This window comes from Pseudonaja textilis, chromosome 2 (genome assembly GCF_049901715.1).
Source record: "Pseudonaja textilis isolate UNSWEBS1 chromosome 2, rPseTex1.2, whole genome shotgun sequence".
In the NCBI taxonomy this organism is placed as follows: Eukaryota; Metazoa; Chordata; class Lepidosauria; order Squamata; family Elapidae; genus Pseudonaja; species Pseudonaja textilis.
This window is the reverse complement of record NC_141991.1, coordinates 13,261,108-13,275,443: the sequence shown is the minus strand read 5'-3', so window position 1 is coordinate 13,275,443 and position 14,336 is coordinate 13,261,108. Positions and strand designations below refer to the sequence as shown.

The 14,336-nt window shown below is 46.5% G+C and overlaps 1 protein-coding gene across 2 annotated transcripts in view; it reads left to right on the top strand.

Moving 5' to 3' along the window:
- LOC113451614 (alpha-2-macroglobulin-like) overlaps positions 1 to 14,336 on the top strand; it is an 85,921-nt gene that overhangs the window by 19,926 nt on the left and 51,659 nt on the right. For both annotated transcript variants that reach the window (XM_087928495.1, XM_087928496.1), the window contains exons 9-10: positions 11,637 to 11,751; positions 13,809 to 13,918. In XM_087928495.1, the coding sequence (XP_087784621.1) occupies positions 11,637 to 11,751; positions 13,809 to 13,918 (225 nt within the window). The remainder of the gene's footprint in view (positions 1 to 11,636; positions 11,752 to 13,808; positions 13,919 to 14,336) is intronic.

Here is a 14,336-nt window from a genome sequence, read left to right as displayed (position 1 = left end):
TTATACTTTCATATATTTCATATTACTATATTTCATATTGTTACTATTTCATATGTTCTTATCCAACATTACTCCTCAATAGACAAATGTAGACTAACAAACACATAACATAAAAAATATAAAACTTCTTTTTAGAAAGCAGCTTAACCCCGGGTTATAACTTTCGGTACAGACGTAAATTAAATTCATGCTCAGCTTATATACTATTTCATATCTTATTTAAAATTCTACATTTTACATATATCTTCTCCCCTCTTTTCACTCTCTTAATTCTACTTTATTTATTTAATCTCAATTTAAATCATTACACTTGTATTGCAGGGTTACGTTTATCTCACTGCCTTTTATTGCTGCTTGCAACCGCACCCTTAATTATCCAATTACATTGCAGTTTGGTGCTGAAAGCTACAAACACTTAAACCTAGGTTTATATATTTATTCACCCAAACCTAGTTGGTGTATCCATATACCCAACATTACTGTATGGAAAAAAATAGCAAAAAGAGACATCATTATCCCCTCATTTTCAAACATGTTTCTTTCAATTAAATTGCTCTGCATTGAAATAAGAGTAGAGTGGAGTGGAGTGGAGTAGAATGAAGCTGAACAGAATAAAATAGAATAACAGAGTTGGAAGCTTGGAGATCTTCAACCCAACTGCCTGCTTAGGCAGGAATCCCTACACCATTTCAGACAAATGGTTATCCAATCCCTTCTTAAACACTTCCAGTGTTGGAGCATTCACAACTTCTGGAGGCAAGTGGTTCCACTGGTTAATTGTTCTCACTGTCAGGAAATTTCTCCTTAGTTCTAGATTGCTTCTCTCCTTGATTTGTTTCCACACATTGCTCATATGCTTAACTTGACTCCTCTTCTTTGTGGCAACCCCTGAGATATTGGAACACTGCTATCATGTTACCCGCCTAGTCTTTTTCCTTAAACTAAGCATTCCCAATTCCACCAACATATCCAATTGCTGCATTTGCCCTATTTCTTTTCATCTTAACCATTCCATGTTCTCTTTGATTATGTTGTTAGGAATATAAGTCACCTAACAGGTATTTGGTTTAGAAATATATAAACCAGGATAAACATTTTAAAACTATATCTTTAAGAAAATGCAAAACTGTAATTCGGTGTGGTTTCTCAAACTGCCATAAGATGGAGCCAGAAACCTGGTTTGTCTTAGTCTTAGTCTCAGAAGAGAGTGTGTCTCAGTGAATCTCTGTTTCCTTCTGTTGGAAAGTATTGCCGTTCCTCCATTTTTCCTAATTGACTGATATTCTTGGATTTGCTGTAAGTCTGATACTGAACTGTTTTTGACACTGGACTTTGTTACTGGATTATCACTGGATTGAAAGCTGACTGATCTTACCTGTGAATGACTTTGGACTGCTTATTTTGAACTTTGCTTAAAGCTTTATTGAAAGTAAAACCCTACATTTACTGTACAGTGTATCTGTGTGCTGTGTGTGTATTATTCAAACACTACTCTCTATACATCTCCCTTTATGCGCTCATTCTCCTAACAGGGAATTACCTCAATATATATGCTTTGCAATCACCTTTTGCTCTATATACATACCACATAGTATCTTTCTCTCGTCTTTATGGTTCATCTCTAAAGTTGGGCACTTGGAATGTTCAGACAATGACCCCCGGGCTTTCTGACGATCTGCAGGAAATAGATGATGCACGTAAGACAGCTGTCATCGACATGGAGCTGAGCAGACTGCAGATAGACATTGTTGCCCTTCAAGAGACAAGGCTGTCAGACTCGGGATCTGTTATAGGAGAGAAATTTCTTGTTGATCAGGCAGGAAAAACCATCAAATGAGACTAGGGAATACAGAGTTGGCTTCGCGGTCAGAAACACCCTATTAGGACTCATTACTCCACCTGCTGCAGGAAGTGAAAGTATCCTGTCCCTGCAGTATCCTGTAACCAGCAGGGCTGGTTACTCTTATTAGTGCATATGCACTGACATTATCATCTTCAGTAGAATCTAAAGATGAATTCTACGATGATCTGGCTGCCGCTATTAAGAAAATCCCCGAGAAAGAACCACTGTTTATCCTTTGCGATTTCAGTGCCAGAATTGGAGCTGACCATAGTTCTTGGCCCACTTATTTAGGTCAGTTTGGTGTTGGGAAGATGAACGAAAATGGTCAACGCCTGCTGGAGTTTTGCTGCTATTACAGTTTTTGCATTAACAATACATTCTTTCGTACAAAGCCTCAACACAATGTTTCCTGGAGACATCCAAGATAGAAGCATTGGCACCAGCTCGACTTAATTCTCACCAGGTGCCCCAGCCTTCGCAGTATTACGATTGCACACAGCTAACAGGTTGCTGATTGTGATGCCGACCACTCCTTGGTGCACAGCAGAATAAAACTGCAAACAAAGAGATTGCATCACTTGAAGAAGGAAGGAAGAGCACAGATCGACATCGGCAAGACTCGCAATCAGGACAGTGTGGAGGAACTTGCTCAAGCACCCAAGGAAACTCTCCCAGGCCCACCTGAAACAAATGCATCTGAACAATGGGAAAATTTCAAGAATGCTGTTTATAACATGGCCTCATCAGTGTTTGGTAAGAAGACCAGAAAGAGAGCAGATTGGTTTGAAGCGCATTTGGAGGAGCTTATGCCAGCCAACGAGGAAAAGAGGAGAGCTTTAATTGCATATAAAGCCTGTTCCAGTGAGTGTAACCTACAGGTTCTGCGAGCTGCTTGTAGTAAACAGACCACCAGGAAATGTGCTAATGATTACTGGCTGCAGCTTTGCTCTCAGATCCAGAGAGCAGCTGACACAAGCAACATCAAGGGGATGTATGATGGCATCAAGCAGGCCTTAGGTCCAATGCAGAAGAAATCTGCCCCCCTGAAGTTGGCTACAGGCGAGGTCATCCAGGGCCGAGCACAACAGATGGTACGCTGGGTGCAGCACTACTCTGAGCTGTATCCCAGAGAACATGTTGTAACTGAAGAATTAAATAACATTGAGTACCTTCCTGTTTTGGAGGAGCTTGACAGTGAACTAACTTTAGAAGAACTCAATGGGGCCCTGGATTCCCTTGTCTCTGGCAGGGCACCTGGGAAGGATGACATCCCTGCTGAAGTTCTGAAGTGCTGCAAAGTGATCATCCCCACTGAACTGCGTGAAATCCTCTGTCTTTGCTGGAGGGAAGGTGGAGTGCCGCAGGACATGAAGGATGTAAATATCATCACACTGTATAAGAACAAAGGCAACAGGGGTGACTGTAGCTGTTATGTCCTGAGAACCCTAGGAGTTCTCACTCAGGTCCATTCACTTTGCGGGGGCGTTCTTCCCCTTCACTCATTGGTTGGTTCTCCCCAGCAGCCAGCTATAAAAGGAGGCTGCGGGGTCCAACCAGTCGCTGATTGCTGCAAGCCAGTTCCAGGCTTGGCAAGCACGGTCAGCCCTTTATTGCTATAATAAAGTATTGTTGCACTCATGCTCTGGTTCAGCCTCTCTTTTCCCAAACTTAACACTGGCGACGAGGATGGGATGGCTACCAGAAGCACCATGCAACCGCTGAGTCACTAGCCGCCGATCCGCAGCCAGAGAGAGCGATCGGCCGGCGATAAGAGCAACGCTGATCCGCAGCCAGATAGAGCGGTTCAGCAAACAGAAAGAGCAAACGCTGATCCGCTGACAGAGAAAGCGGTCAGCAAGCAATCGAAGCGAACACTGATCCGCAGCCAGAGAGAGCGGTCAGAATCGAAAGTTAGAAGCATCTGTAGCCGCTTGTTAGCCCAGCTACAGGAAAAGTGAAGCGCTGCGAGCCGCAGCCGCTCGATGTTTAGGCGCGAAATTCAAACGGCTGTCATTTGAATTTCAAACCTAAAAGGTACAGCACGGTGCTGTAGTCAAGTCACTGACGCCCACACAGGCGCGAATTCAAACGCTGCCAACGGCTGACAGCCAAACCGTCTGCTAACCCAGAGAGAGAGAGAGGGATTGCGAAAAGCCTCTCCAGAGCTGAAATCACTTGCCTGCCACAGGCACTAGAACCTTTGCTGCTGCCCCAGAGAGATTTTGTCCACAGGTTGTTCTACCGGTCCCATCACCATGAATTCCAATCCAGTCTTCCCAGCGTTCAAACCGGATGAGGAGAAGTGGGAATCATACAAGAACCGCTTTAACCATTATATCGATGCAATTGGGCTGGCTGATGCTGGGGAGCATCGGAAAAAATCGTATTTCCTGATCTACTGTGGAGCCATCGTTTTCGATACTGCCACAGCCCTCGTGGCTCCACGTGAGTTGAAAAACGTTCCTTGGTCTGAACTACTTGAAATCCTCACTAACCACTATTCTCCCAGGCCCTCACAGATTGCCAGGAGATTCACCTTCCGTATGAGGAAGCAATCAGACAAGGAGACCATCAATCAGTACATGGCCACCCTCAGAACAGCAGCACTGCATTGTGGGTTTGGAACCTACCTGGAGGACATGCTCCTCGATCAACTAGTCTGCAGGGTCAAGGACCTCCACCTTCAGAGGCGCCTTCTCGCTAAGAAGGACCTCAACCTAGCACAAGCCGTCAAGGAGGCCTTGGCAGCAGAACTGGCAGCACACTCAGCCACCGAGATCCATGGCCCGACTGCCAAGCTAACGACAGCTCCAGTCCACTCCGAGGAGGTGGTAGCAGAGGAAGCCCTTTGTGATGAAAACGACGTCCACTGCCTCTCCAATGCCAGTCGGCCTCAGGTAGGAGCCAAACAAGAAAACATCGGTCTGCCCAAGCACATCACCCTGTGCCTAGCCTGTGGTGGATCTCATCTGAGGGCCACCTGCAAGTTCAAAGGAGCCACCTGCAATAACTGCCATAAAAGGGGGCACATCGCGAGAGTCTGCCAAGCCCCTCAAAACTCAGCACAAAGGTACCCCCTTCTCACACTCGGGACCGCAGAGGCAAGTATTGAACTGTCGCACTCACCACCATGCCAAGCACACTTGCCACACTGTTAGTAAAATCTCTCTCTCCGTTTCCTTAGAAGGTAAACCGTGCCGCATGGAGGTTTGACACAGGGTCAGCGCTCTCAATTATCTCGTGGAACACCCTCAAGAGGCTCCAGCCCAGCCTATCAACTAGCCGGCTCCAGAAGTGCCAGTTTAGCCTGAAGGACTACCAGGGGAAGTCCATTCCTGTAATCGGCAGAGGCAAATTCCTTGTCAATTTTAGAGCTTTTAAAGGTCACCTACCTCTAGTGGTAGTTAACGGCAATCTCCTACTTTATTGGGGCTCGATTGGTTTCCCCATCTCGGCCTAGGGCTAACAGGAGTCCATGCTGTCTCAACCTCTGACACTGACTCCTTATTCGCTGATTACTCAGATGTATTCAGCGATGAGCTGGGGTGTTATAACGGTACCCCTATCTCATTCTCAGTCGACCCCAGGCAGTCCCAATCAGGCTAAAACCGCGTAGGGTCCCATTCGCTATTCGGCCAAAACTAGATGCGGAATTGGATAAACTGTTAAAACAAGGGTCATTGAGCCAACAGATTTCGCCAAATGGGAGACGCCCATTGTCACACCCTCAAAAAAGACAGTAGCCTGAGAATTTGCTCGGACTACAAGACCACAATCAATAAGTTTCTACAAGTTAGCGCTTACCCAGTGCCCGTCATTCAGCATTTATTACACACTTTTGAACCCGGCAGCATTTTTGCCAAATTGGACATGTCTCAAGCGTATCAACAGTTCCTGTTGACAACCAAACAGCGGAACTCCAGACCATTGTCACTCACAGGGGTGCTTTCCGATGCAAGCGTCTCCAATTTATGCGTAAGTGTTGCCCCAGGTATTTTTCAATCCCTCATGGAGCTGGATTTTGCAGGGCCTCCTGGTGTAGTACCCTACTTTGACGACATCTTAGTCTTGGCCAGGGACAGACCCCAACTCTTCCAGAGAGTTCGAGCAGTGTTAGAGAGGTTCAGACAGCATGGCCTCAAATTGAAAAAAAGAAAAAATGCGCCATTGCCACTAGACAGGTGGACTTTCTGGGTTATAAAATTGACGCCTCAGGCATTCACCCCCTGGAGTCCAAGGTTAAGGCAATTCACGAGGCACCCACTCCAACCTCCAAAACTGAACTACAGGCCTTCTTGGGGCTATTGAACTTTACGTGTCCTTCTTGCCCCATAAAGCATCAGTAGCTGAACCCTACACAGATTACTGGATAAAAAATCACCTTGGCACTGGGGACACAAAGAAGACGCTGCTTTTCACGCCGTCAAATCACTACTCACGTCAGAGCGGTACTTATTCAATTCGACCCCAACCTTCCATTAGTGCTGGCAGCAGACGCATCTCCCTTTGGAATCAGGGCAGTATTAAGTCACAGGCTTCCCAATGGCGCCGAGGCTCCCATTGCTTTTTCTCCAGGACGCTCTCTGCAACAGAGCGCAATTACAGCCAGATCGATAAGGAAGCTCTAGCAGCTGTTGCAGCAGTGAAAAATTTCACGAGTTTCTCTTTGGCCATTTTTTCGAGCTGGTCACGGACCACAAGCCCCTCCTGGGCCTACTAGCTGGGGACAAACAGACCCCTCAAGTCCTTTCTCCTAGAATGGCCAGATGGACCCTCTTCCTAGCAGCCTACTCCTACAGACTCATACACCGCCCAGGTAAAACATTGTCCCACGCTGACGCTCTCAGCCGCTGTCCATTGCCGGCTCCAGCTGAAGACCCTGCTCCTGTCCACGCTATTTTTGAGGTCACCCAATTGGACCTCCCCATCACTGCCCTTGACATTGCTGCTAAAACCAAGGCAGACAAAACGCTCGCCCAGGTGCTGGACTGGGTGAGGAGGGGGTGGCCGGGTGGTAATGTTGAAAACAAATTCACACCTTTCAAGACCCGCATGCAGGAATTATCCAGTTTGCAGGGCTGTCTACTGTGGGGCACTCGAGTGGTCATCCCGACCTCACTGCGTACCCGAGTTCTGGAGCGTTGCACCGAGGGACACCGGGCATCGTTAGAATGAAGGCATTAGCACGCAGCTACGTATGGTGGCCGGGCCTCGGCGAGGACATCGCGAGATGGGTAAGCTCCTGCAACCCCTGCCAGGAATCCCGTCCAGCTCCTCCTATTGCCACCCCTACTAAATGGGAGAGCGCCAGCGCTCCGTGGTCCAGAATTCACATCGACCTGGCCGGCCCTGTGCATGGGAAAATGTTCCTAGTGGTCGTGGACTCCTATTCTAAATGGATTGACGTAGCACAGCTATCCACGACCACCACACAAGCAATTACCAAAGTATTAACTCGCCTGTTTGTAACACACGGGCTACCCGACTCCATTGTCTCCGACAATGGCCCACAGGTCGCATCAACTGAGTTCAGCCGTTTCACTGCCAACCTGGGTATCCGCCACATTTTTACAGCCCCATTTCATCCTGCCAGTAACGGATTGGCTGAAAGGGCCGTCAGGACCACTAAAGAAGCCCTGGTGAGGTTCAGCAAGGATGATTGGCACCACAAACTCGCGCGTTTCCTGATGAGCCAGCACTCAACTCCATGTTCAGTCACCAATAAGTCCCCAGCTGAGCTCCTGATGGGCAGGCGCCTGAGGACTGTATTGGACAGACTGCACCCACAATACTGCCCTGACTCTCCCTCGCTTCCACATCGGGGTTAGACATTTTATCTTACAGGAGCCAGTATTCGTGAGGAACTTCGCTGGAGACCCCCTGTGGATCCCGGGCGAGATCGTGGCCATCACCGGACCCAGGTCGTATAGAGTCAGACTGGAGGACGGCCGTGTCTGGAGAAGGCACCTGGACCAGCTGCGTAGGTGTCTCAGCACCCTCGCTAGCAGGGACCCAGAATTACAAAACGAAGGGAGGCCTCAGCATCAACCCCACATCCACATCCTTCCCGGCGACCAGTTTACACCAGCAGCCATTCCAGAAAGCCCGAACACAGACAGCAGCGCCCAGACGGCTGACCAGTCCGATCCAGTCTACGGGAGCACGTCCCCAGTGACCAACCCTACGAGTCCCGGGCCTGCCCGAACCGAGGGGCACGTTGGTGACACTTTACCGGCTCTGCCTTCCCAGACAGACCCTGAACGGACAGACAGCGTTCCAGAGCTGCGCCGTTCAGGCGCCAACATAAACCTCCTGCCTACCTCAAAGACTATGCGTGTTCGCATCTGGGGGGAAGGGTTGTTATGTCCTGAGAACCCTAGGAGTTCTCACTCAGGTCCATTCACTTTGCGGGGGCATTCTTCCCCTTCACTCATTGGTTGGTTCTCCCCAGCAGCCAGCTATAAAAGGAGGCTGCGGGGTCCAACCAGTCGCTGATTGCTGCGAGCCAGTTCCAGGCTTGGCAAGCACGGTCAGCCCTTTATTGCTATAATAAAGTATTGTTGCACTCATGCTCTGGTTCAGCCTCTCTTTTCCCAAACTTAACAGTAGCAATTACAGCAGCATCTTTCTTAGTGTTGTAGGGAAGCTGCTTGCCAGTGTCATACTGAAGAGGCTCCAGGTGCTTGCAGAGAGAGTCTATCCAGAATCACAGTGCGGATTCTGAGTCAACAGGTCCATTACTGATACGGTATTTTCCCTTAGACAGTTGCAGAAGTGCAGGGAACAAAGACAGCCACATTTTGTAGCCTTCATAGATCTTATGAAAGGCTTTTGACTTGGTTAGTAGGGATGGCCTTTATAAAATCCTCCCCAAGATTGAATGTCCACCTCAGCTCCTCAACATCCGCAGGTTCTTTCATGAGGAAATGAAGGGCAGAGTAGTTTTTGATGGCTTAACATCAGATTCCTTTGATATTCAAAGTGGAGTGAAGCAGGGCTGTGTCCTTATGCCAGCTCTATTTGGGATCTTTTTTGCTGACATGCTGAAACATGCTTTTGGAATTGCAGCAGATGGTATTTATCTCTGGACCAGATCAGATGGGAAACTCTGTAATTTCTCTAGATTGAGAGCAAAGAGCAAAGACCAAATGACATACTTGCAGGATTTTCTCTTCGCTGACAATGCTGCAGTTACTGCTCACTGCTGAAGACTGTCAACAAGTTCTGGATCATTTTAGCAAGGCCTGCCAAGATTTTGGATTAAAAATCAGCCTGAAAAAAACACAAGTCATGGGTCAGGATGTGGATTCACCTCCCTGAATTACAATCTCTGCACAAGAACCTCACATCATCCATGACTTTGTGTACTTTGGCTCAACTATCTTCGACATTCTCTCTTTAGACACTGAGCTGAATAAACATATTGGTAAAGTGTCCACCACATTTTCCAGACTTACAAAGAGAGTATGTCTTAATAAGAAGCTAATGGAACATACAAAGATTCAGGTCTATAGAACCTGTATCTTGGGCACACTCTTATACTGCAGCGAGTCTTGGACCCTTTATGCATGGGAGGAGAGAAAGTTGAACACCTTTCATATGCGCTGTCTCCAACTTATTCTTGGCATCACCTGGCATGACAAAGTTCCAAGTAGCGCAGTCTTTGAACATGCTAGAATTTCTAGTATGTATATACTATTGAAACAGTGACGTTTACCCTGGCTTGGGTATGCCGTGAGGATGGCTAATGATCGGATTCCTCATGGTTTCCACCAAGCATTTTTTAAAGTTTATTTTCATCCACAGCCTCTTCCACTTCAGTGTAACTCTGTGCACTTCTGCGGAATTCTGTAATTCTTCCTTGTCATCTCTTTGTGCAGCTTCCTCATCTTCTTCCCTTATTCCGGTTTACTATTTCCTCTGAAATATTTTTTTTCATACGGGATTTAAACCATCCAACAATATTAGCACAAACACCATTTGGCGAGAAGGGACATCTTCAAATAGAAGAGATCTCCATTTCTGGCTGAAGGTTGTTGTGGGCCAATATTATTTGAAGAAAGGTCATGCAGTGAAGAGGTAAGCAGAGATAGTCCTTGACTTACAACCATTCGTTTGGCAATCATTCAAAAATATGATGGGGATAACAATGTGATTCATATCTTTGCACTTATGACTGTCACAAGATTCCCACAGTCACAAGTTCAAATCACCCGGATGAGCATAAATTAACATAAAGATTAACATCAGATCAACAATCTAGAAGTAAACAATACCCCAATCAAGGAACTGCCAAAGAAGCTAATAGTAAATAGCCCAACCCTAACCCTAACACAACCAAAGAACCAACAAGACCACTCCCATCAGCACTGACACGCAAGCCACTAGAACAAGGATCTTCAAACTTGGCAAGTTTAAGACTTGTAGACTTCAATTCCCAGAATTCTTGAGCTAACATGACTGGAGGAGGAAGTCTACAAGTCTCAAAACTGTCAAGTTTGAAGACCCCTACACTAGAATATATACTGAGAGAAAACCCCACTCCCTTACTAGCATTGTTGGTATTACCTAGCTGGGTAATGAAACATCTGCAAGAAAACAACCAAGTTCAGAGAGCCCAAGGCCCCATTTAACAACAACCTTGCTTAGAGATGGAAGTTCCTGTCCCAATTGTGGTTATAAGTCAAGGACTGCTATATCAAGGTGAGCATGATATTCAGAAAAGCATTCAGAAGGTCTAATGAAAAAGAAATAAAGAAGCTCTAATGTTGGGAAAGGTATACAGAAAGAGAAGAAGAGGATGTCCAGCAGGAAGGTGGAGGGTCTTGGTTACAGTGATGGGGGCACCGTCAAAAGAACAAGTTGTAGATAGATATTCTCATAGGGCAAATCTATCTATGTGGTAACTTGGAGTCAAAATTGGCTAGATGGCACATAATCAATTAACAGTGGTCTACAAATTTTGGGAAATTATTGACCTCCGAGATAAAATGTATTAATTCTTACACATTTTGATTAGATGAATGAGAAAACAGGTGATAAAGGTGCTGGGTGGCTAAAGTTCTCACAATGTTTCACAAGGAAGATTTGCACAGCCGAGAATATTTACCTACAAGGGAGGGAGGTGTATCATGATCATGGGGCCTCATACCTTCTCGACAAAGGATGGTACAACAACGAAAATGGGTTTTTCACACGCATGACCACTGCGCCATCCTCATGGCCATGGGATCAAAATTTCGACCCTTGGCAACTGACTCATATTTATGATGGTTGCGGTGTTCCAGAGGTCATGGGACCACCTTTTGTGACATTTTGACAAGCAAAGTCAATGGGGAAACCAGATCCACTTAGCAACCATGTTATTAACTTAACAATTGCAGTGATCCATTTACCAATGGTGACAAAAAAAAGTTGTAAAATAGGGAAAAACCATTTAACAAATGTCTCACTAAGCAACAGAGATATTGGGCTAAATTATGGTCAAAAGTCGAGGACTACTGGAGTAAAAGTAATGACGACGTAAAGAACAAATCGAGTTTCAGACTCTATTTAAATTGTCACTTAAAAAGCGGGCAAGAGCTAAGGAGTAAGTTTAGACAGGTTTTCAGAAGGGAAGTTCTGCTGAATCACTTTCCTACAAGGGTTCCATCTCTTTGGCTTGGCTCTGCTGTTGCTTCCAACCCACCTAGAAGGTATCAGGTTGAAAAGGTTCTGTTGCTGGAAAATAACGAACGCAAGGTATTTACAAAGCGATCACAGGCTGCTGTTTCTTGGTTGTTGTGGCATGCAGGCAGATGGAGATGGCTGCTTCTCCAAGGGGGTGAACATGGAGGAGTTCCACCTGAGGTGGCGAGGCTTTTCGATGGCCATCACCGTAGAAGGCAAAATCACAGAGGAAGGAACAGGTAACCTTCAAGAAACAAAAGAGCACCAACGGGCTGACAGAATGGCCCAGAATCAGACCTAAAGCTCCTGTTTCCTACTAGGAAAGTTTGGGAGATAACAATAGCAATAGCACTTAGACTTATATACAATTTCACAGTTCTTGGTGGCATAGTGGTTAGAATGCAGTACTGCAGGCTACTTCTGCTGAATGCCTGCTGACTGCAATTTGGCAGTTCAAATCTCACCAGGCTCAAGGTTGCCTCAGCCTTCATCCTTCCAATGCGGGTAAAATGAAAACCCAGATTGTTGGGGGCAATAGGCTGACTGTGTAAACCACTTAGAGGGGGTTGTAAACAGTGGTGAGATTCAAATGATCCCACCACTGGTTTGCGGAAAATGTGAGTGCATGTGCAGGGCTTCCGCGTATGAGCACGGCACATGGCTTCTGTGTATGTGCAAAAGCCATGGTGTGAAGGTCGACCGTACAGCCTTTTGGAGCCTGTTGCCCTCCATCTTTGCTGTCCAGGGCAGCGCCTGCTTCTCTCCACTGTTGCTCTTGCTTGGAGAATGAGAGCAGCTGTGAGCCGCCGCTTTGGGTCCTCTAAGTCCGATCTGGAAAGCGCTGCAGCAAAGAGAAGCAGCAGCCTATTGCTGTTTCTCTCAGCAGCCTATTGCTATTTCTCTCCAGAGCCAAGGAATGGTGTGTTCCCTGACCTGGCCGAGGTGAAGGGCAAGCAGGTGGCATGCTTACCTTTGGTGAGCAGAGCAGGCGAGGCGCAGAGATTAGCTGGGCCGTGTGACAAAGGCAAGATATATAGGACAAGGTGGGGCGGAGTGGGTGGGATGGGCAGGACCAGACAGTGGTGCGATTGGTTCTACGAGAGCGCGCTTTGTGCAGCACAGCTCTCAAAGGCCGCCCTCGGTATCAGCACTGGTGAAGTGAGCTGTTTTTTTAGCTCAGCTGAGATGCAGCAATCCACTTTGCTGTGTGAATCAGCTGAGCTAAAAAACAAGGGAATTTAGAACAGGAAAATTTCTGATACCAGTTCACTCAAACTGGTCCTAACCGGCTAAATACCACCTCTGGCTGTAAAGCACTGTGAAGTGGTATATAAGTCTAAGGGCTATTGCTATTTCAGCCCTCTCTAAGTGGTTTACAGAGTCAGCCTATTGTCTCCAACAATTTGAGTCGTCTTTTTACCCATCTCAGAAAGATGGAAGGCTGAGTTAACCTTGATAGAAAAACACACCCTGTGTCTAAGTCTAAGAGAGTAGGGCATCTGAGTTATAATTGAGAAAACTATTCTCTCCTCCAACATTTCCCAGAATGTGAAGTGATGAGATTTTGTGTGTGGGGGGGGGTGGGAAATCAGCTGGTTCCAAGCAGTCTGAGACATACTAATCAAATTTGATATCCCATGAAAAACATGGTGGCTAAGTGGTTAAGAAAGCTGACAGCTCAGGTTCGAATCCCAAGCATTGCAGGATTGGGTGAGTTCCCATTCTCGCCCCAGCTCCTGCCAACCTAGCAGTTTGAAAGCATGCAAATGTAGGTAGAAAAATAGATATCTCTTCAGCAGGAAAGGTTACCACGCTCCATACTTTTGTGCTGGCCACCTGATGATGTAAGTGTCTCTCAGACAAGAAATTCCCCAGGCTGAGAATTGGAGATGCACATTACCCCTTTGAGCCAGTCTCAACTGGACAGGGGAAATGTTTAAAGGGCTACTGAGTGGCAAATTCAAACTAACAGAGGGAATTAGTATGTCAGAGTAATCCCAAATGTGCTTTTCAAGAGGCAACTGGACTTCCTTGTTTTTATTTGAAGATATTTCACTTCTCATCCAAGAAGCTTCTTCAGTTCTTTGAAGGACTTTCTTGGATTGTAAAGCGAATCTTCAGAGAAAAACCAGAATGTCCAGTTCCATCTTGAAAAAGCACCTTTGGGACAACCATGACTTGGATGACTGAGAATCTTCATAGACATATCAGAGAAATTTGCACATGGGAGGGCCCTAGAGATCATCTATTCCAACCCCTTGTCCAGCCTTTTGCAGATGACACTTTTCTTCAACAGGCGTGGAGGTGACTGCCACAGAATCCATTGAGGTCACGTCTACATTGAGCGAAATTATCTTTGAACACGTAGACCTTTACTATAAACCCGGCATGCCTTATGTCGTGCAGGTAAGATGGGAGCTGTGGTTTCTCTGCAAAGCTAGATTTAAGCCATATCAGCCCAGCCGATGCCTCCAGTCTGTTCCAATGCCATTTCTTTACCCTAACAGCTGCTGTCCAGCTGCTCTGAGCTAGAATGATCAAAAGCAGTGTAAAAGCATTAAGAAATACAGAATCACAACTTGGAAGAGACCTTGGAGGTCTTGTAGTTCAGGGATCCCCACCCCCTGGTCCATGGCCCAGTAGCGGGCAGGGGCATACCAGAAAAAGCGCTGCACAAACAAGCAAAGCCCTATTTGTAGGATGCAGGCAGCATGTGAAATCACACCCTCTCTAATCCGTGGAAAAACCTCTCTCCTTGGAATGGGTCTCTGATGCCCAAAAGGTTGGGGGCAGGGGTGGGATTCAAATTTTTTAACAACTGGTT